Raw genomic sequence first — 21,311 nt, 5'->3', positions numbered from 1 at the left:
ATAGTTACAGAAGAGACCTGAACAAAATCCCTACAGAGTGGTGGATATCTGGAACAAACTGGATAAAAGAATAGTGTGGATAAAAACCATACACGGATTTAAGAGCAAACTAGACACTGCGAGATACAAAAACGGGATATCACGAGCATAGCTCCCCTTCCCGTAAGATGCAACTAAATATATGCCACTTGGTAAAAACACAAAATCCTACCACCCATCCCGAAAATAACCCGTATTAAATGTAACTTGCGTCTGGCTCAAGCTTAATTCAAAGTTCATACAGATTTTCTCGTCGTTTCATTTGTTGATCTCATGATAAGATGTTTAATAGGGAAACATTTGGAATCCTTTTTGGTTTATTATAATTGATGTTTTCCTTGAATGGAATCTGATATTGATGGTATAGGCACTATAACCTACCATAACTCTTTATAGTATACAGTGGGTATATTACCTAGACTATTGAACTATCAGTTTTGCTAGTGTCTCAAATTAATAAAGGAAAATGAACATACGAGGTTCAATAGAACCATTTCACAATTAGACAGTTTCTAATAGAACATACGACCATCCAGAGTCCATGTCATCATCCGTTTATTTGCATTATTGAAATGTGTGAATATCATCGTCAACCTATGTGAGCTGGAAGGTGCTAGCTTCTCAAAATTCTGCAATAATTGCGTGAATTTTTCGCAAGATAGGGCTCTTTCAAGGCTCAAGGGTTGGGTAAAGGGTTTCCCTAAAGTGTTCCTAAACCAAAGACAGTCAAGAACAGTTGTAGGCGTAACTAAAGGAGTTAGCAGAGCAAGGTCCTCGATTCACAGCTTCTGATGGCCAACCGAACCAAGTCAGGCCAAAGCGACAGTGCTCGGTAGTTCAGCTCATAATTTTTACTTATGTGTGATATACTGTCTTGTCCCATTCCAGCTGAATATTATTCAGTCAGATAAAATAGCCATGTAATTATAAGTTTTCTTTTAGGTTTGAATTGTGTAATTAGGAAAGGTTATGGCAAGTGGTTGTTTTACAGTATCAACAGTGTTATAATACTGAAATGAAGAATAAATACGCATTAATGAAAATACTTTTGTAGAGAAGAAGGGTGTGAACAGTATAGATGGGTTGGAAGACAAACATGGAAGTGAAGGAAATACACAAACTATTGTAAGCACTGGATATGAGAAAAACTCCAGGGTCTGATTGGATCTCACAATGGTTATTTAAGGAATACAAGAAACAATTGGCAGACAAGATTCGTAATCTAGTTTTGTGTTCTTTAAGAGAAGGAATAGTGCCACAGAATTAGAAAAGGGCATGTGTAGTACTAATGCATGAAGGAGGACTTAAAGATCTACCTTTGAACTACAGACTGTCCATAACCAGCATAATTGAAAAGTTGTGTGAAAAAATTGTGAAGGATAGGTGCATCAAATGGTTATTTTTTTTTGTTCTTCAATGCAAGGCATGCAACTACAGTAGATTAATACAAATCCATGAATTAATGAAACTGTGTTTAGGGATGCTATGCAAGTTGTTTTGATGTTCTGGCAAGTCTGACCTACTTGCCCTCCATCCTTGCACCCCTTGGATGTCTCCACTCTGCCCTTCATATCAAATGGTTTGTATTGTGCCATAAACATCAGGGCTATTATATTTTGTATGTGGCAGTTTTGTGTTGAGAATAAATTTAATTGGAAAAGTGAATCTCAAAAGCAAAAATGAAAAAAACATCTGCATGTACACTAGGAAAATGTACTGATTAATTATCTTGAAGAGAGGAACATTATGGCAGAAGATCAGTGTGGCATCATGTTTGGTAGATCATGTATGTCAAAACTTTTAAGCTTTTACTGCATATAGGTTGATGTTCTGCAAGAGAATGAGGATGATTTGTATTTTGTTACCAATGCTTCTGTTCTTGGGGACAAAATTGTTCTAGAAGCAATAAAAGGAGAAATTTATGTAGGGTTATAGAGAGATAGGAAAGTGAAACATTCTTTTTATTTTATATTTGTGTATTTATTTATCTTTTTTTTAAATTAGGTCTGCCATGGCTCAATGGTAGCATGCTGTCATACAGCCACCAAGAGTGGTGAAACATGCGAGTTTGAACCCTGGTCATGTTACAGAGGTTAGGAAGAGCATTTACTCTAAACATCTGTATATGCATGATATACCCACACCCCAATAATACAAATTTCTTATGCAAACAACATAATTATATGCACACCATTACACAGACAAAGCTGCAGAAATACTGTAGCCATACTTTGACACACTCAACACCTGGTTCACTACAGACTTGAAATAGCCCCAACCAAATCCACAGTCACACTTCTCACCAACTAGACAGCAGATCATAAATACATACCTTTATTAACAACACCCTCTTGGCATAACATAAAATACATCCATGTCATTCAAACAATGCATCACAAACATAAAGACAAAAGGCACACCTAGACTCAGCATGATTAAATCAATTGCAGGTACAACATTTTGACACAACATAGAAACTATAGCCTATAAATTATATTTGGTTACTGATGAATTGTGTGAGCCTCACATAAGCCCCTAACCTCACTGAGACACACCACAACACTCTACAGACTATATAACACAAAGACTATATAACACAAAGCCCTAAATATAATTACAGGTTGCACAAATACAGCAACCTACAGATCATCTACACCATGAAACAAAAGTTCTCAAAGTTAAGGATCACCTTGACATCAGAGGTACACAAACACTTACTGCAGCCTCCACACACACAGCCCACCCACTACAGTCAGGTAAATACCACATGGCAGAACAGCCACACATGCCAAGAAACCTCAAAATGACACCTAAATACCTATATCACATACAAATACTCTTCTCTTTCTCCCCAACCACCAGATACCTGCCTTTAGAAGCATATCCATAATCATATTGCTCATTGATTTATCATCAAACAGAAAGACAACACTGCTACATGTCTGACCCATTACATCCATCCCTCTGAATCCTCTATTCCCTGACAGGACAGGGTCCACCTGGCCAGGCTGTGGTGTGGCCACCATCCAGCCTTTCTAAGTTATCAGAGGTGGCAGGATGACTGCATCACAGATAACTGTCCAGGATGTAACACTTCACCCCATACTATACAACACATTATGGAAGACTGCATTGTACACAGTTATGCACACCAACAACACAACATATACTCTATAAGGGATTTGTGGGAAAACCCCATTCCAGCCATGGCATTTCTCAGGGAGACGGGACTGCTTGACCGGACATTCTAGGAAACGACAACAACAACAACTCTGAGCTTGGGCCTCAACCACCAAAACCAGGTCCTTTTACAAAGCATCATCCTAGCCTTGAACTAGGTAGTTCATGATATAGAATTGAATGATTTATTTTTATGTATCTATTTTATTTACTTGTTTATTTATTTATTTTTTCATATTCATTTTTTCATATTCATTTATTTACTTGTTCTTTTTTTAGATTAGTCCCTTACCATTACAGGATGTGGATGTTGTAAAGATCAGCAACCACAGAGTTCCCATGTAAAGATAAGCTACCCCACATGTTAACTTGTAAAGAGTAGCAACCCTAGAAATGAACTTATAGATATAAATTGCCCCAACTGAATATCATTTAGTTAATATTAGGTTGGGTTAAGCTTGTTAAGATGAACCACCCCAAATATTAGCTTGTAAAGATAACCCTCAGGTACTCTGGGTTTGCAGGTCTTTATAACATCCAAGGATGTTATATGACTGGTCCAAAGGGGGTATCATTAAAATCCTTAAGTATTGACTCCATAGAACTTGTGTAGTCAATGTCCCATATGGAGTAGGAGAGGCAGGGCTGTGTGATTTGTGTGCATTTGGATCTAAAGAAACCTTTGGACGAGGTACTTCACAACTTACTGATGTGGACTTTGGAGCTTACTTAGAGGAAATTTATTTTATTGGATGAAAGAGTGGTACATGAGAACTGTAGCAAAGGATAGGATGTTGGAATAAAGGGGAGTCCCAAAGGTGTTCTTGAAGTACATAATTGCTGTAAGGTTATAGCAAACTAAAATGTCTGATGATTTGATTGGCATGAAAAAAGTGAAATAAGGATGACTGCAAATATATGTGCCTGGAACCAAGAGTGGAAAGAAAAAAATTGCAAAGTATCAGAAAGGGATAAGAACCAAAAAAGACTAAGAATGAACTATTTAATGAAAATTTATATTACAAGGTAATTATAAAAACAAAGTAGAAGGCTCAAGATTGTTGACAAGCGTAGATATAGCTTTTCACAACATAGATGAGATTATAAAGAAAACCATAGAATGCTTGATTCACCCAGGATTGAAATATGCAGTGGTGTCTGTACACAAAATAAAGGATACAAATGAGATCAAGATAGTAGTTAAAAAAGATTGGCCCCAATTTTGCAGATAAATTATATTGGGATACAAGAAGCATTGGATCTATCATTATTGAAAAGAAGAGAGGTGACATGATCAAGATGTTTAGGACTTAAAAAGGAATGGTTAAAATTGAGAGAAGCTCTCTTGCAATGACATTACAACAAAATGAAAAAGACAATATAAAGAATGTTCAGAAACAGTTTCCCATACAGAAACTTCAATTCCTGAAATAACCTGTTTGATAAAGCACTAGCAAAACTCCTAAACAAATTTAAAGCTAAATATGATAAATAGAGAAAAAAAGATCAGTCTTTTATCTCGGGTCTCTCTTGTTGGAGACCCATGGCTTCCAAAATATAGATCAGATGGGCCCATACGTCACTCAAGGAAGAAATATTGGTTTGTCAAAGGATAATGTGGGCCAGTGTATGATGAGGTGTTTGGTGTTCTCCATGTGATGGTTGCATGTAAGACAGTGAGTCTGGTCAGGCTTGTGTTAGTAGTCTTAGACACAGATAGTGTTCAGAACAGAAGCATGCTAGAGGGATTTTTGCTTCTCTATATTATTTTTTTCTATAGGGCTAACGTTGCAGGGGGAGGGGGAATATTAAGTTCGGGAGTATGGTTTTAGAAGCTTGTTTAGTGATCTGAATGATCATGTGAGTCACAGATGGTATGTTGTATATGTTTGAGTAGTACACTGCTGATGAAGGTTTTTTGTTACATTCTGTTGGTTGAGCTTGTTTGGCGTAATTAGATGGGTAAGATTGAGGGCTCTCCCATAGAACTGTTTTTCTCATTTTCATGTATATTGTAGGGAGAATTTTCTTTTCTACTCATCAGTCACCATACACCACACAAATACAACAGATTGAATGCAACAGAAACCTACACCAGCTGCATATTAAACAAACATTTATAAACAACCTACCACACAAAATATACACACAATAACTTTCACACTGAGATCACAAAACAAGTTCTTTAAGATTGACCACCATACTAGCTCCAACACCCCCCCCCCTTCCCAACATAAGCCCCCCCAAAAAAAAAATCTTCCCAGGAGAAGCAAGAACCATACTAGCACACACTCAGGTTACCATCCAACATTAAGACAGTACCAGCACAGAATAGGCCTAGTTACAGATACAAACTACTCCAGATGCAACTATCATAGGCCTACAAAGGAGACTGAACCCCTCATCTTACACTGCTCCATCCTATCCATACCCAAACAACAACACAATATTTCTTCCACGAGTGTCTGATGGGCCAATCCAGTGGCTGTTGCTGCTTACCTGGGAGCATTGAGTGATTGATATCAATGGGATAAGGTTCACAGCATCTTGGATTTGTTTTTTTAAGATTTTTTTTCCGTTGTCCCATCTTCTTAACCATTAATGAACAGTAGCCATGGGTATACAAAGTACAGCTACTATTGTCCATATAAATTTCCCATTATCAAACAGACTAACTAGCCTTCCTCTTTTGCAAAGTGTGTCATGCAGGTGACTTATTGTGAAACACACTACTTCTTGCTGGTTGTATGGCTCAGTCATAACATCAGTTTTGCAAGTCACACATAAATTTAATGAAGATCTGGTAAATTATTCATTCCAACATATGCAGTATTTTCACGAGAGGTTGGTAGAACAGGAGATTTGATAGATGATCACAATACTGCTTATTGTATTTTAAGTCATATTTGTATAATACTGTCTCTTTTATGGAATCTGATTGCAAAAATATATATATTTGATCAATGTTTGTATATGCAAGTATATATATTAATGGAGAGGCCTTTATGTAAATTAGTAGGCCCATTTGTAGAGGACATATCTCAAGTGTAAGGTAAATCATTAATTACAATTGTATTTATAAGGTAGTTCATCCTTCCAACTGTATAATATACAGTAATTCTCAAATGGCAACATCAGTTTCTCGCACCACTGTTTAAATTCATCATGTCCTCATGGTCCAGTGGATTCTCTAAACTTTAATATCTTCATATTCTAAAACAGTTGGTCATTTGCATATCCAAACATTATAGGTAAAGTAAAGAAATATACACATATTTGTCCATCTATTCTATGTACCAAGAACTTTTTTCCCTCATATAAATGAGGTAGCCAAGTCAAAGGCGCATAGCTACTCCCACCCATTCCACTCCCCTCCACCACCCTTTCCTACATACATACATACATATACCAAAGGCTTTTTCCCCCTACATACATATAACAAAAACACCCATTCCCCTTGTAAGGGCCCTATTAAGGGGTGGATAAGTCAAACATATAGGTTCATTCTTTCTGTTGCCTTCAATTTCCAAATTCCTTATGGTGTTATGGGCTTAATGACTCACTTATATATTTTTTCGTTTATCCTCAAATACCCATTTCATATGACACTTATTTTCCATTTCCAGACATTTTGTTGTTTCTTTTACTCTGTAATTCACTTTGAGCCCCACTCTTCTGTTACATGTGACTCTAAATACTTAAATGACCCCACTTCTTCCAGCCTCTCATCTTTTAAGCTCACCTCAAACCCACCCTGACCATGCATTGTGGCTGACATTTACTTTTAGCTTTCTCCTCTCACATACCCTCCCAAACTCTGCCACTACCTGTTTCAATCTATTTTCCAACTCAGCTACAAGGAGTGTCATATGCAAACAATTGGCACACCTCCCACTTCCCTCCACTCTCACTAGCTCAAAGACCCTGCTTAGCACCCTTGCATTTACCTCTGTCACCACCGTGTCCATTTAGATAATGAACAATCATGGTGAAAATCCATGTGAACAAGTTGCATAAACACAGCAAAGGAGACATGGACTGGAAGTGAAGCGTTTATTCATGACGTTTCGTCTATTGACTTTCTCAAAGACGAAACGTCAGGAATAAATGCTTCATTTCCAGTCCATGTTTCCTTTGCCGTGTTTATACAACCATGGTGACGTTACACACCTCTGCCATAGCCCCACCACCTCAAATCACTCCACTCCATTCCCTATCCACATGCAAGCTCTATAACTCATGTATTTATCTCCATTTCTCATGTATAATGGAACTGTACATATACTCTTCTATCCACTGGAACACTTTCTTTCCTGAGGCACACTTTAAACAATCTCTCTAGCCATTTGGCTGGTGGCACTTATGTGATATAATGAGATACTTGAGTGGTGTTTAAGGTCCTAGCATAAAACTGTGCACCTATCATTCTCATGTGATATTCTATGGGTAGGATTTTTGTTTCTGTGTGCAGGTGTTCTGTTGGGATCTTATGAATTGTTTGAAAATTATAATTATAATTTCTTTTTATTATGTGAAACCTGTGTTTGTGATGGGTTTTAGTAGGTCCTCCATCCCACACCAATCCAGTATCCATTTGTATTCCCCTCTATCTTTACTCCTTGTGGAAGAAGAGTCATCCCTATACCCCACCCACTGCTCAGGTCATAAGAAATGCAACGAGACACTGGAGATAGTCTCACTCACAAGCCAGTCTACTATAACTATTCCTCTCTTTGTCAGATACTCTAGATGCAACACAGTAATTAGGAAAAGGGCCCACATGATACCCATTAACAAACGCTTCACAAAACAAGTTTCAAACTCACAACCCCAGAAGATAGGAACAAAAAAGAAGAGATGCAAAAAATGAAATTAAACACAAATGCCAACCCTCTTTCTCCAAAAAAGATGTAGAAAGGACAGACTCAGATAAGATCTCAAGCATCCATATAAAACAATGAAGCTCAAAAAGGACAGCTACAGAAGAGACCTGAAAAAGAGCAGTTTCCCACACAGAGTGATAGATATATGGAGCAAATTGGATGAAAAAATAGTGTGTGCAAACACAATACAAGAATTTAAGAACAAACTTGATCTTGCGAGATACAAAAATGAGTCACCATGAGCATAGCTCCCCTTCCCATAAAATACAACTAAGTAAATCGGGAAGAGCCCATAGTATACCCATATTAAAACCAGACAAACGACTGGAAAACCCAGCATCCTACAGACCAGTTTCTCTACTATCCACTATAACCAAGCTGATGGCAAGAGTATTTGCAGAGCAAGTGTATGTAATCTACCCACCTCCCCAAATCAATATGAATTCAAGGAGGGCACTTCCACTAGCATGATTTTTACAAACATCACAAGTGCTAGAGGGATTTTACAAAAAACTACCAACACAAAGAATGGTCATGATAACAAACATAGATAAGGCATTTGATAAAATTGCTAGACTAGTACCAATAAAAACAATCATAAAGATAGACATCCACAATAAAAACAAATAATTAACAAACTTCTTAGCTGATAAACAGTGCAGAGTAACCCAAAACAACCAAAATATCTAAGAGTATAAGAATGAATAATTGAGACCACCTCCAAAGGGTAATACTTTTGTATGCACTAGGGTCTGAATATATCAAACCACTCATCAATGCAGCTGATCTGACAAAAATAACCCAGCAGAATAACTACAAAATAGCTGCTAAGGACACTCAGACTTGTATAGACAAATTAGAGTAATGTCTTAGATAATAGAATGGAGGCCTCACCTCAGAAATGATCAGTACTATTATTCACTCCAGACAACAATGAATTAAGGCAACATCCATCAGTAAAATTGAATAGCCAAATCTTTCCAGGGTAAATGTCCTTACTTTTGATATATGACCTTCAGCCCACAAATGAAAAACCTGACAGTGAAAATCAACAAGAAATTAAACACACTAGAATTAGTAGCAGTCATGGGCTTTGAACAGCAGAATGAACTTAATCAATGTACAAACAGATCTTGAGAATCAAACTCAACCATGCTTCCACAGCATTGTTTTCAACAATTGAGAAAACAGACATCTTAAAGACTACAAAATAAAGCATTGAGAAAAATAACAGGATGCATCAAAACTAGCCTAATAGAATGTTTGTTTACAGAAACCAAGAACCTCACCATAGAATATCACATGAAATTGAAAGGTACACAGTTATGTGGAAGAGCTCTAAATCTTATTCATCCATCTCGTCACATCACACGAGCACAACCTACAGAGCACAGCAGAAAAATTACACTAGTATAATACTACTCAAATGTTTATAAGAATCTACCACCTGTATACAACACATCATATAAAAATCCATTCACATTCATATTGAAAAACAAGCTCTCCAAGACTGACAGCCAAACACCCCACTCCATCAAACACCTCCAGACATTAGCCTATTTGAAAAACTCTCCCGAGAGAAGCTAGAACCAGACTACAACTGTACTCAGGTCACTATCCAGCACTAAGACAATAGCAACACAAAACCTGAGCACAAAAACAAACCACCCCAGTTGTAACCGTTACACAGGAGACACCAAACATCTAACACTGCAATACTCTTATCATTCTTAGGCAACAGCATAGAGTCTTCCTTGAGTGATTTGTGGGCCAATCTAGTGGCTGTTGCCAATTGTCTGGGAGCCATTGGTTTTCTGCAAGAGATATTTGGGACACTGGATTGATTGATTAATCTTCAAAAAACACCAACACCCATGGAACTTGGGGCTGTCACTTGGGCTCGGCTCAAGATACCTATCCAATTTATATGATATCTATCAACTTTCTCCATTTTTTTGTATAGGGAATGTTGACAGTCATAGACTGCTTCCCTCCTTTTCCTCCAGTTAGCCATTACCAATAAAATAAGCTCACACTTAAACAACACAAACAAGGACTGTTGCTGCTGTGGAGCTGCAAGTTTCCAGTCAGTGAATTTTGAGGCAGCAGTTATTTTTATTTTTCTACATATTTATAACTTGGTTTTTAATATTTCCTTGAAATTCCCTGGTGCTCCTTTACCTGAGGCAAAATGATTCATTCAGTCTATATTGCTATTTTTACAGGAGTAACATGGAACCACAGTTGACCCCAATTAGAGAGCTAAAACCTGGTATGAAGAATGTCAGACTCATCTTTATTGTGTTAGAAATTGGTAAGCATTTTTCTTTTTATTTCCTTCTTTTTCCCATTCTCTCACACCCATTGTAACCTGTTTATTTTATAGTATTTTGTAATACATTGGGATATTTTAATATTCTTTTTGATAATAGAAATTAGTTAAATCAGTCCTTGCCAGTTTTATATGAACATATCTTGATTAAGCATAGAAATAGCAGTTGTTTTGGGAATAGATGACTGAAATAAGAGAATGTGATACTATTCATGTAGTGAATTATAATTTTAGAATTTATGAGTGTTAAACATTGTTGTGGTGTGTAATTCCACTAAACCCTCTTAATTTGGATTAACTGAAATTGAGGAGTGGGGGAGATCTTGTGTTATTGTGCTAGAAACTTGTATTTAGAGGAACTGAACATATTTCAGATACCAAGAATGGATGGAGTGATGAGAGAGGTGAATGCAAGGGTTTTATGTAAATTTATTCTTGAAGAAATGTTGAATTTTCATCAGTTGCATTTGTGCAGATTTGTTTCTGTGTCACTGGGTGATTGGACTGGAGTAGGTGCTGATTATCAGTTCTTGTTAAAAAAAAAAATGGAGGAACAATAATTGAAGCTGATAGAGTTATCTTAGGTTCAGTGTAGAAACCAAATGCTAGCCTCTTAGGGTACCTTAAGATATATGTGAAGGTATTGATGGGATCTGAAGATAAGCAGCTGGGAGGTGATTCTTATCTGTGTTCATCATACAAGATCACGTGTTTGATGATAATGGAAATATATAGAATATAAAGTATTTTGAAATCTGACCTGTGTCCAAAACATCCAGCCAATTTGTCCCACGTTGATGCCCAGTGTCTAAAATGTCCATGTCCAAAATGTCTGTCCACAGACTGCAAGAGACCATGAGGCCTTCACTAGGTGTTCCTTGAAATCCAGTATGGTATTGAATTACTATACAGTACAGTTAGAAAAGTGGGAAAAGTACAGTTCAGAAATATGGTTTAATGTATCTTTCCAAGTTTGGCACATTATGAAAATTTAATTACCCGGTAAATAATTATACCTTTCTCATACTACATATGAACCACACCACCCTCAGTAGTCTGTACTGGAATGGTAACAGGACAATACAGGTCCCTAGGGTGACCATGCCATCTATCATGTTACCTTACTTCAGGGGTTCTCATTAAGGGTGAAATTCACCCCCAGGGGGGAATTTTGGGTTTTCTGGGGGTGAATTGTGACCACAGTCAGTTTACGCGGTGAGGAAAGCAGTTATAGGTTTTGGCCTAACTGGCCTGTCACCTGGGCTGGAATTATACTAATATGGGAAAAATATATACTAATTTGGAAAAAATAAAAGGGTTTTTAGTAATATTTACATATTATTTAGAATGCACTTTTTGAAACAGGCAATCTTGGAAAGGAGGGAGGAAATGACATTCAGACAAATGATGAAAGGGGTGAATGGGCCAAGTAAGGCTGAGAACCCTTGCCTTACTTCTCTACTTCCTCTGATCTAGTCCACACCTTCAGCATTCCTTGCATGCCATATCCTGTTTAACTTAAGGGATGCACTAATTCCCATATTTGACAATGCATTAAACATATGTAGCCCAATTCAAATTCCTGCTGTATTTTAGACCATGCCAAAGGTAGAGCCTTTTCAAATACAGTAGTGTGAACATAACCTAGTAATTTATTACTTTAGAAAGTTATTACATTATTGATAGAAGCTTTATTCATTATGGTTTTTGCATTGTCCATATTGCTAAACGTGCTTGATATTAGTATAATATAATAATATTAAATGCTCACTAAAAATTTCAAGTCTATTATGCATTTCTCTCTCTCTCTCTCTCTCTCTCTCTCTCCATATTAGTGATTATAGTTTATCAGTGTCTATTACATAACAGTGTCAATGTATGTATTGACACGTGTCATCATAATTGGAGTCATGCATGGGTCTAGGGGGCAGGGGGATGTGACAAAAGCTCACTAGACAGAAGTTGACATCCTTAAAAAGAAAATAGGATGACACACATTGTAATTAATCCTTTTATTTATGTATTCACAAAGTTAATTTTTTTATTTATATATTCTATTCTTTATTATTTATCTATATGCCTTGAATTCTCATAGGATGAACATAGCAGGATCCCTAGTCCCATCACTGGCACTTTTTGTTGTCTTTTATGACTCGCATGGGAGTCATGGGGATGGAATTATATTTTTCCCCTTACCACAGAGGTAAGAAATTGCCAGAAATGATAAGGGTTGTTTCAAGGGAGCAGCTTAAAGGAAGGACAATTATAATACAAAAGTAGCGTCATTCATCAAGGAGTAGAGATTTTACTCCAACATAGACACATGATGTGTGACTCCAGTCAATATGCCTCAAAACAGTCCCTAAAGCATTGACTGCATGCTGCCATGCAGTCAGTACCCCATTATGAAGATAGTGCTTTGTCATACTGGATTGTTTCTGACCTGGGCAGTGGGTAGAAGACGGGTGACCCTTCATCCATGAGGAGCTAAGATGAGAGGGAAACAACTGGGTGGTGGATGGGAGTGGGTGCATGCCTTGGCTGGCTACCTCCCATATAAGGGGGGAATAGGCCCTTGTTATATAGATATAGATAGATTTTTACTTATGTATTTCTTTTTTTTAGATAGGGGCTGATGAAAGATTATTGGGATGGTTTAAGTATTTGGAAAGAATGAATGATTAAAGATTAGCCAAAAGAGTATGGAAAACAGAGATGGAGTGAAATTGAGGAGATGACCAAAAATGTGATGGATGGATGGGGCCAAAGTGGGGTTTGAGCAAGAGGGGAAATGTCTGTTGAGTAGGCAAAAGATGTGAGTACAGAATGGTTGTGTATGGGTAATATTTTGACACAATCCAAAGGGATTTCCCTGTGTTCTCTATTTTTCAAATGAGGAGATGAGTAAGGATGGTTGCTGCATAAATGAAGTGGCCCTGCTGTGGATGTGATATGTCTTACTGGATTGATTTTGACCAAGGCAATATGCAGGGACTGGGATAACCCTTAATCCATGAGGAGCTAAGATGAGAGGGGAACAAATGGATGGTATTTACCTAATTGTAGTATACAGGAAAAGTATCAATGCTTGTTGGGTCTCCTATTTTCTAGTTATTTATCCTACCTTGCCTCAAATTCATTTACAGATCCAATTTAATCTATATCCTTGATTTCCAATTATCATATTTAGATTTGAACTTGTGTATTGTTTGAGATTGGGCTATATCACTTCCTAAGCTACAGGTATTTATGCATCTGTATGGAAAACTGTATTTCTTCACATCCTTTAGACATAACACACTGTGCTTGTAGCAGGATCAGAGGGATTGAGGAAGTTAGTGACAGAGTTTGAGAAGGTGTGTGAAAGAAGGAAGCTGAAGATAAATGTGGGCAAAAGTACGGTGATGAGATGTACAAGGGGAGGGAGTGACAGCAGGCTGGAAGTGAGCATTAAGGGAGAGAGACTGGAGGAAGTGGATAGTTTTAGATACTTGGGTGTGAATGTGGCAGGAAAGGGAGGAGTGGGGGTGGAAGTAGAATGTAGATTGAGAGGAGCGAGTAAATGCCTTGGTGGATTAAAAAGTGTAATGAGAAATAGACACGTAGGAATGGATGCTAAAAGGAAGTTATATGAAGGAGTGATTGTGCTGACAGCACTCTACAGGGCAGAAATATGGAACATAAAAGAGGAAGAGAGAAGGAGTTTGAATGTGTTGGAGATGAAATGTCTGAGAAGTATTGTAGGGGTTACTAGGCTAGATAGAGTGAGAAATGAGGAGGAGAACTGGTGGAAACGGAGTTGGGAGATAGAGTTGATGAAAGAGTATTAGGATGGTTTGGACACATGAAAATAATGAGTGAAGAAAGATTAGTAAAAGAGGTGTGGAAGGCAGAGGTGGAAGGAGTGAATATGAGTGGACGTCCTAGGATGAGATGGATAGATGGGGTAAAAGGGGCATTACAAAAGAGGAATATCTGTTGAGGAAGGAGGGGAGAGGACAGAAGATAGGAGTGAATGGAGAAGGGTTGTGTATGGATGATGTTGTGATGCATGAGGTGGAATGGGGGGAGGTAGTATGTGTGAGTAAAATTTGACGCAACCCGAGGGGATTTCTCCCCGTCTTCTCCTTTTCTGCATGAGGATACGGAGAGGGGGGGTTGCCAAATTAATGAAGTGGCCTTGCTGTGGATGTGCTGCGTCTTGCGACACTGCTTCTGACCCAGGGCAGTGGACAGAATGCAGGGATGACCTTTCATCCAGGAGGTGCCAAGATGAGAGGGAGGGTGGAGGGGAGTGGAATATGTAGGAGATGGAATGGGTGGGAGTGGTTTCTATGCCTTTTTCTTTTTGGCTACCCCCCATGTAAGGGGGAAAAAAGCCTTAGGTATATGTATGTATGTCTTAATTTGCCCCCATAACCTCTTATAGCCCTCCCATCTTTTATCAGGAGATCTCTTCTGTCAATGCAACCTATCCCCTTTAGTGACCTGAATACTGTAATCATATCACCTCTTTCTCTATGCTTTTTCAAACTTGGCAGGCCCAGTCTTTCCTCATATGGTTTATCTGCCAGGCTGGGGAACAGTTTGGTTTCTGCCCTTTGTATTCTTTCAATCTTGCATATATACTTCACTCTGTTTGGGGGCCATACTATTGACACATATTCCAGTCTTGAACAAACCAAGGTTTTGATGAGTTTTTTCATCATATCTTCAACCATATAGTGAAATGCCTCTTTGATCTTCAGCAGTAGTCTGTATGTCTCTCCCACAATCTTGCTTATATATACTGTCAGGTGATAGGTTGTTTTTTATCAACACTCCCAAATATTCTCCATTTTTGCTTTTGTAACGGGTTTACTTTCCAAGGAGTAATTTAATGATGGTCTTTTGCCCCTATTGCCCATTTCCAGTACTTTGCATTTTTTGGTATTGAATTTCATTTCCTATTCTTGGCTCCATGCAAAAATAGTGTTGAGATCTTTTTACAATAGTCTACTGTCCTCCTCATTTTTCACTCTTTTCATGATTATTGCATCATTTGCAAACATGTTGGCATAGCTTGTTCCTTCCATCATGTCATTGACATAGACAAGAAACATTATTGGTGTAAGCACTGAACCTTGTGGTATTATGCTCATTACTGCTCTCAATCTTGACGTCTTATCCCACCACACAGAATGATGGATATCTGGAATAAATTGGATGAGGAAATAGTGAGTGCAAAAACTATACAAGAATTTAAGAACAAACTTGATGCTGAAAGATACAAAGATGGGTCACTACGAGCGTAGCTCTCTTCCCATAGAATACAACTAGGTAAATAGATAAATATGCCTCATGTATCTTTCCTTAAAAAAATCTTTCATCCATCCTAGTAGTTTGCCTCACAGTCCTCCAACATGCTCCAATTTCCACATAAGTCAACTGTGAGGTATTTTGTTAAGTGCCTTTTCTAGGTCCAGGCACACAGTCCACCCACCCCTCGCTCTCTTGCATCGTATCAGTCACTCTTGAGTAAAAGCTTAAAAAGTTCAACACACTTGACCTCCCAGATCTGAAGCCAAATCAGCTGTCTGCCAGAATGTTCATATTTTCAAGATAATTGGCCCATTGATCTTTCACAATCCTTTCACATAATATCACTATTGTGCTGATCAGTGATAATGTCCTATAATTTAGTGGTGTCTTCTTATTTCCATCTTTGTGAATTGGCACCACATTTGCCCTTTTCCAATCAGGCAGCACAATGCCTTCTTTCAATGAACATGTAATAAGATTATGAATCTTGTCTGTTAGTTGTTCCCTACATTCTTTAACTATCCAGTTTGAGATCCTGTCAGGTCCCGAAACTTTTGTCACATCCAATGATCCCAAGAGACACTTCCCACACTTCCACATTTATATCTTCCAAACCTGGTTTTTTGCTCCCCTGTCTTTCCTCTAAAAATGTGCTCTCTTTTGTGAAGACTAATTGGAAACCTTCATTCATTATTTCTACCTGGGCTGAGACTTCTTCAAAGAACTCACCACCCACTATTAACTTGGTGATTACTTCCCTGTGTCTTCATTTGCCATTTATAAATCTGTAAAACAGTTTTGGTTCATCTTTGGATTTCTGTGCTACACTTCTTTCAAAAATTGCTTTCTCCCTGCAAATTCTTGTATAGTCATTCCTAGCTTGTTTGGAAACTTATTTTGTTTTGTTATTTCTTCTTTTCCTCCATTATCCCAGTCCACATCCCTGCCCTTTTTTGCAATCTCACACTTTTTGTTAAACCAGTTCTGTTTCTGCTCCTTCCTCCCACTAGTCTTTGTCATGTATTTGTTGACTCTTAGGTTGTAAATGTCAAGAAATATTTTCCATTTCTCCTTATTCCCATAGTATTCAGGAATTCCTCCTAGTTTGGTTCTTCAAAGAATTCTTTTAACCCTGAGTAATCTGTTTTCCTAAAATTTGATGGGAGTGGGTGTGTGCCTCAGCTGGCTACTTCCCTCAAGTTATGACGGAGTTATCTTGAATGTTGTAAACCGATTTTCGTCATTGGTTGGAACCAACCTAAGTAAGCACCTACCATGGTGATTGCTTTTCTTTTCAATGTACTGCCATCAGAAGTGTTTGGGAGCTATGATTATCAGGAAAAATTCCCCCAAAAAAGCAAACCAAAGAGCAAATGATAAGTACAGTGCTCAACATAAGATTGATCTGCTAGGGCTGCAGTGGACCAGTGCAATGTCAGAAATGGAAACACCCTTAACCCTTTAAACTCCGATGACAAGATGTCTTGTCATTTGGTCATATAAAACAAAAAATCATAAAACACCAAAATGTTTGATGAAACACCAGAAAAATATGATGTCAATCCTCGCACGGTCAAGCCGCATCAGATGATATTCGGATGTACAGGCCGAGGCCTACCATATCCGGTTTTTCGTATCTACACCACAAGCGGCTGACATGAGTTGAATGGGTTAAGGGGGGTGAATTTTCACACCATTTGAATGTGGCACCTACCATTGTAACATTGTGGGTAAAGCTAATTATTCTGCCAGAAACCAACATGCTCAGTTGTTGTCTTGGCACCATGGGGGGAGGATTTGTGGTGTTAGTGTCCTGTGTATCCCTGCCTCTCAACCCCCACTACTGCCTCTTTTAACCCCTCTAGTGTTGTGAATATGGTCTCTAGTAAGGATTTATTGCAGGAAACCATTGCCCAGTTTATAGCCCAAAAAAAATCCAGTCGTACAATGAAGGAAATAGCTAAACAGGTTGGTGTGTGTTCATGAAGTGATAGGTGCTGGGTTACCAAGTTTCACCAAGAGGGTGGCCTCTCTACTACTCAGAAAAAGAGGCCTGGAAAAGCACTGAAGACAACAAAAGGCCTCAGATAATTGTAAAATATCAGGTTAAGTCTAATCCATGAGTGACTGCAAGGAAAATCAAGGAAGGTAGCCCTAAACTGTTTGGCAAGGTGGTAGTCTGAACTGTGAATTGTAGTATTGCGGCACTTGGGTACATGAATCACTGACCCGTCAAGAAGCCTCATCTCACCCTTAAACAGAGACACAATAGAGTCGCTTTTGCCCATAAATATAATGATTTGGATAGTGACAAGTAGCTGAGTGTGCTGTGGAGTGATGAATCCACCTTTATAGTGTCTGACAGTAGAGGTGGAAATGTGTATTGGCAATCTATACTTCTTCCCTTATCTGGTGACCCATAGGGTGTGGCCAGCAAAACCAGCAGTGTTGCCGCGTCTAAACCATCTCCAAAGAAAATGGGGGAGACACTTTTTTTTTATATTTGCATGTATGACCGGTATAATTAAAGAGACTGCAAGCAGCCCTAAGACCCGCACTCAGCTTCTCAATGAAATTACCCCATGGAAATTCCTAGGTTGGGAGCTGGGGCAATGTCGCCAGACCTGAGATGCCACATCGTTTAACAAGTCTCTTCTTTTCTTTACATGTATAACAATTACTCATATCACCTACCATTTAATTAAAAAATCAATATTGCATTTTGAATATTCCATGTTAACATACTCGGTAGTGGACAGCTTCTGGTATATGCAGAATGTTTCGATTCAGTACATGACAACATGGCAGACAACACCAAGCTACTATAAAACACCTGGACTTGTTTATGGTTTGGAGTGCATTTACTGGGTACAGTACTACTAAACTCAAGTGGTTCCTAAATACCAAACAGTGAACCAGTATGTATATTTAGAGCTGTTGTGGGACCATCTTGATGTGTTTGACAATACATGGGCAGTCATCTTTCAGCAAGATGGGCCCTTGCACACAAGGCTAAGTCAGTGAGCAAATAGTTGGATGATTGTGCAATTGAGACTGACCTGGTAAAAGCCCAGACATAAATCCAATTGAAATTTTGTGGGAGATAGTGAAACATGATTTACAGGATTAAGATGTCTCTACCATACCCAAGCTGGAGAAGGAGACCTGGGAATCTTGGGCAAGGATACCACAGGATACACTTCATAACTTTGCCCTTTCTGTCCCAAAATGCCTGCAGGAGGTTATCAAGAGGAAAGGGTGTCCCACTAAATATTAATGGCAAGTGAAGTAGCCAAATTTACTATATTTTCTATTTTTTATTAACCACTTCAGTATAAGTCAAATTCTGGTGCGCAGCATCAGCTGCCATATGAACAGTGCATCACGCTACTCACATTATAGAATATAAAGTCACTGCTGTATTACTCATTTATTTTTACTCTGAGTAACAATAAACACAGAAAATGTGATCAAACCAGCTCACAGAATCCAGGGGTAACACATGTACAACTACAAAAGAAAATATAATCAAAACGCCAATGCTAGCATCCTCGTGTACCCACTTGTGCCTCATGACACCTACATAGGCATCATCGTACCAAAATGGTTAATATTTATATGACAATATTGGTGTGTTTCCTATGTTCAACTGGGTGAACCTATCCTATGTTGAGCACTATAGTAATGTAAAATGGTGCTTCCTTCTTTGGTCTGTCGTCATATGATGATGTATTCCTCCACCATGCTCACCAACTAGTTCTTGGTATTATTAAAAAAAAAAAAAAAAAAAAAAAAAAAAAAAACAGCAAAAGGGCCAGCATTGTAACCACAAAATGGTAGAAGTCATACTGAGGACTCCCTTACCTCCCTCACTCCAGATGTTGTCCCTACCACACTCCAAAAATCAAACTCGCCCCTCTCCTTCAACTTAGGCTCACTTAATACTAACATGTCTATCTTCCTTCTCACAAACAAGCTGCTAATCTCTTCCCATTTGCTCTAATCTGTACTATAACCACATATACTTAATGATCCAATTAATAGACTTCTGGTTGGCATTGTCCCAGACCCCTTAAACCAGAATCCCAAGTCCCATCACTCCATCCACTTTGTTGGCTTTCATGACTCACATGGGAATCACAGTGGTAGAAATATATGTATATATATTCATATTTTTATATATATAAGTACATATATACATAAGTATACAGTGCTTGTCATGTCATTATGCTGGGTGAGTGCCCTGGCGTAATGCCATGATGAAAAACAATGGCCTATCATACAGGGGGGTCTTTTTCTGTAACAGCATTATGCTGGGTACCAGCTGTTAGCATAACGTCACTGCCTCCCAACAAACAACATATATTGACTCAGGGCCCACATGGCTGCCATGGTGAGAGGAAGTGTTGCGCATTTGTTCTCTCATTCGCCCCATCTTTTGTCTGGGTTTCCCTTGGTTTCTGGGCTATACCTTAATGACTATGGATAAAAAGAAGTTAACACCAGTAACTATAGCTCAGATCCAAGGGCTCCAGACAAGAGAATAGTGGTGAATGTTGGTGTGAGTGAGTGATCTGTTAGAAACTGGGTGAAGTGTTTCAAGGCTAACACTGGTGTCAAGTTACTGTCTGCTAAACCTCGGCCTGGGCCCTGGAAGAAGACATCTGTATGTACTTTGACTGTACTCAAAAAACAGCTAGAGTACACCTACCATGACTCCTAGAGAATTGAAAGAAAGAAAAAAAAAACACATCTGCTTTCTGAGGTGTCCATATGAACAGTGGACAGGCAGGTGGCCGAACTGGGCTACAGTAGCCTCTGGCAGGTTAATAAACTCGTCCTTATCAAGAGGTAGAAGAAACATGTGCTGGATTTTGCACATAAATATCATAATTGGTCTCCTCAACAATGGTCTGAGGTATTTTGAAGTGACAAAGCCATCTTCACCATCACTTGTACCTATGGTGGACATGTTTACCAGGCCAGAGGTAGCAAATCCACTAGACCCACAGTACACATGTGGGACCACCAAACACCCAGATTTGCTTGTGGTTTCGGGGTATTTCACTGCTCAGAGTGTTGGTGAACTCATAGTGCTCCCCAAAAAGTAGTATATAAACCAATATAATTATCTGGAGGTGTTGTGAGACAATATACTTGACATGTTTGACAAATGTGAGCCTACAGTATTTATGCAGGATAGTGCACTGTGTCACACCGCCAGATCTGTAGTTGGGTGGCTTAAGGATTGTGATGTGAGCTTCTTTAATGACTGGCCAGGCCATGCCCCTGACCTGAACCCCATTGAAAACCTGTGGTCAATAGTGAAACGAAGTTTATGGGCAAGGATATTAATTCTATTCCATGGTTCAAGTCTGCTATACGTGAGGCATGGATTAATATACCTCCCCAGACCCTCAGGAATTAGTGTGAGAGTCTTCCTAAATGGCTGAGGGATGTGGTGAAGTGTAAGGGAGGCAGCACCAAGTATTAGAACCTTGGCAAGTATACAAATATATTTTTATGGTGCATTTGTGTTTTGGTAAATGTGTGTGGGGCAGCTGGAATAATGCCAT

General features: G+C 38.6%; 1 protein-coding gene across 4 annotated transcripts in view; it reads left to right on the top strand.

Annotated features, from left to right (window-relative positions):
- Positions 1-596: 596 nt before the first annotated feature.
- Positions 597-21,311, top strand: part of LOC143018183 (SOSS complex subunit B1-A) — a 44,877-nt gene continuing 24,162 nt past the window's right edge. Inside the window, exons 1-3 of one of the 4 annotated variants that reach the window (XM_076173365.1) lie at positions 628-649; positions 1,518-1,618; positions 10,328-10,416. In XM_076173365.1, coding sequence (XP_076029480.1) covers positions 10,335-10,416 — 82 coding nt within the window. In that variant the 5' untranslated portion in view covers positions 628-649; positions 1,518-1,618; positions 10,328-10,334. Of the gene's footprint in view, positions 872-1,517; positions 1,619-10,327; positions 10,417-21,311 lie in introns of all 4 variants that reach the window. The other 3 variants (XM_076173367.1, XM_076173364.1, XM_076173366.1) reach the window with 3 other exon arrangements.

Source organism: Oratosquilla oratoria, chromosome 34 (assembly GCF_046742065.1).
Source record: "Oratosquilla oratoria isolate Oo_2021 chromosome 34, ASM4674206v1, whole genome shotgun sequence".
NCBI classification, from domain to species: domain Eukaryota; kingdom Metazoa; phylum Arthropoda; class Malacostraca; order Stomatopoda; family Squillidae; genus Oratosquilla; species Oratosquilla oratoria.
The sequence above is the reverse complement of the archived record's forward strand: the minus strand, read 5'-3'. Positions and strand labels throughout refer to the sequence as shown.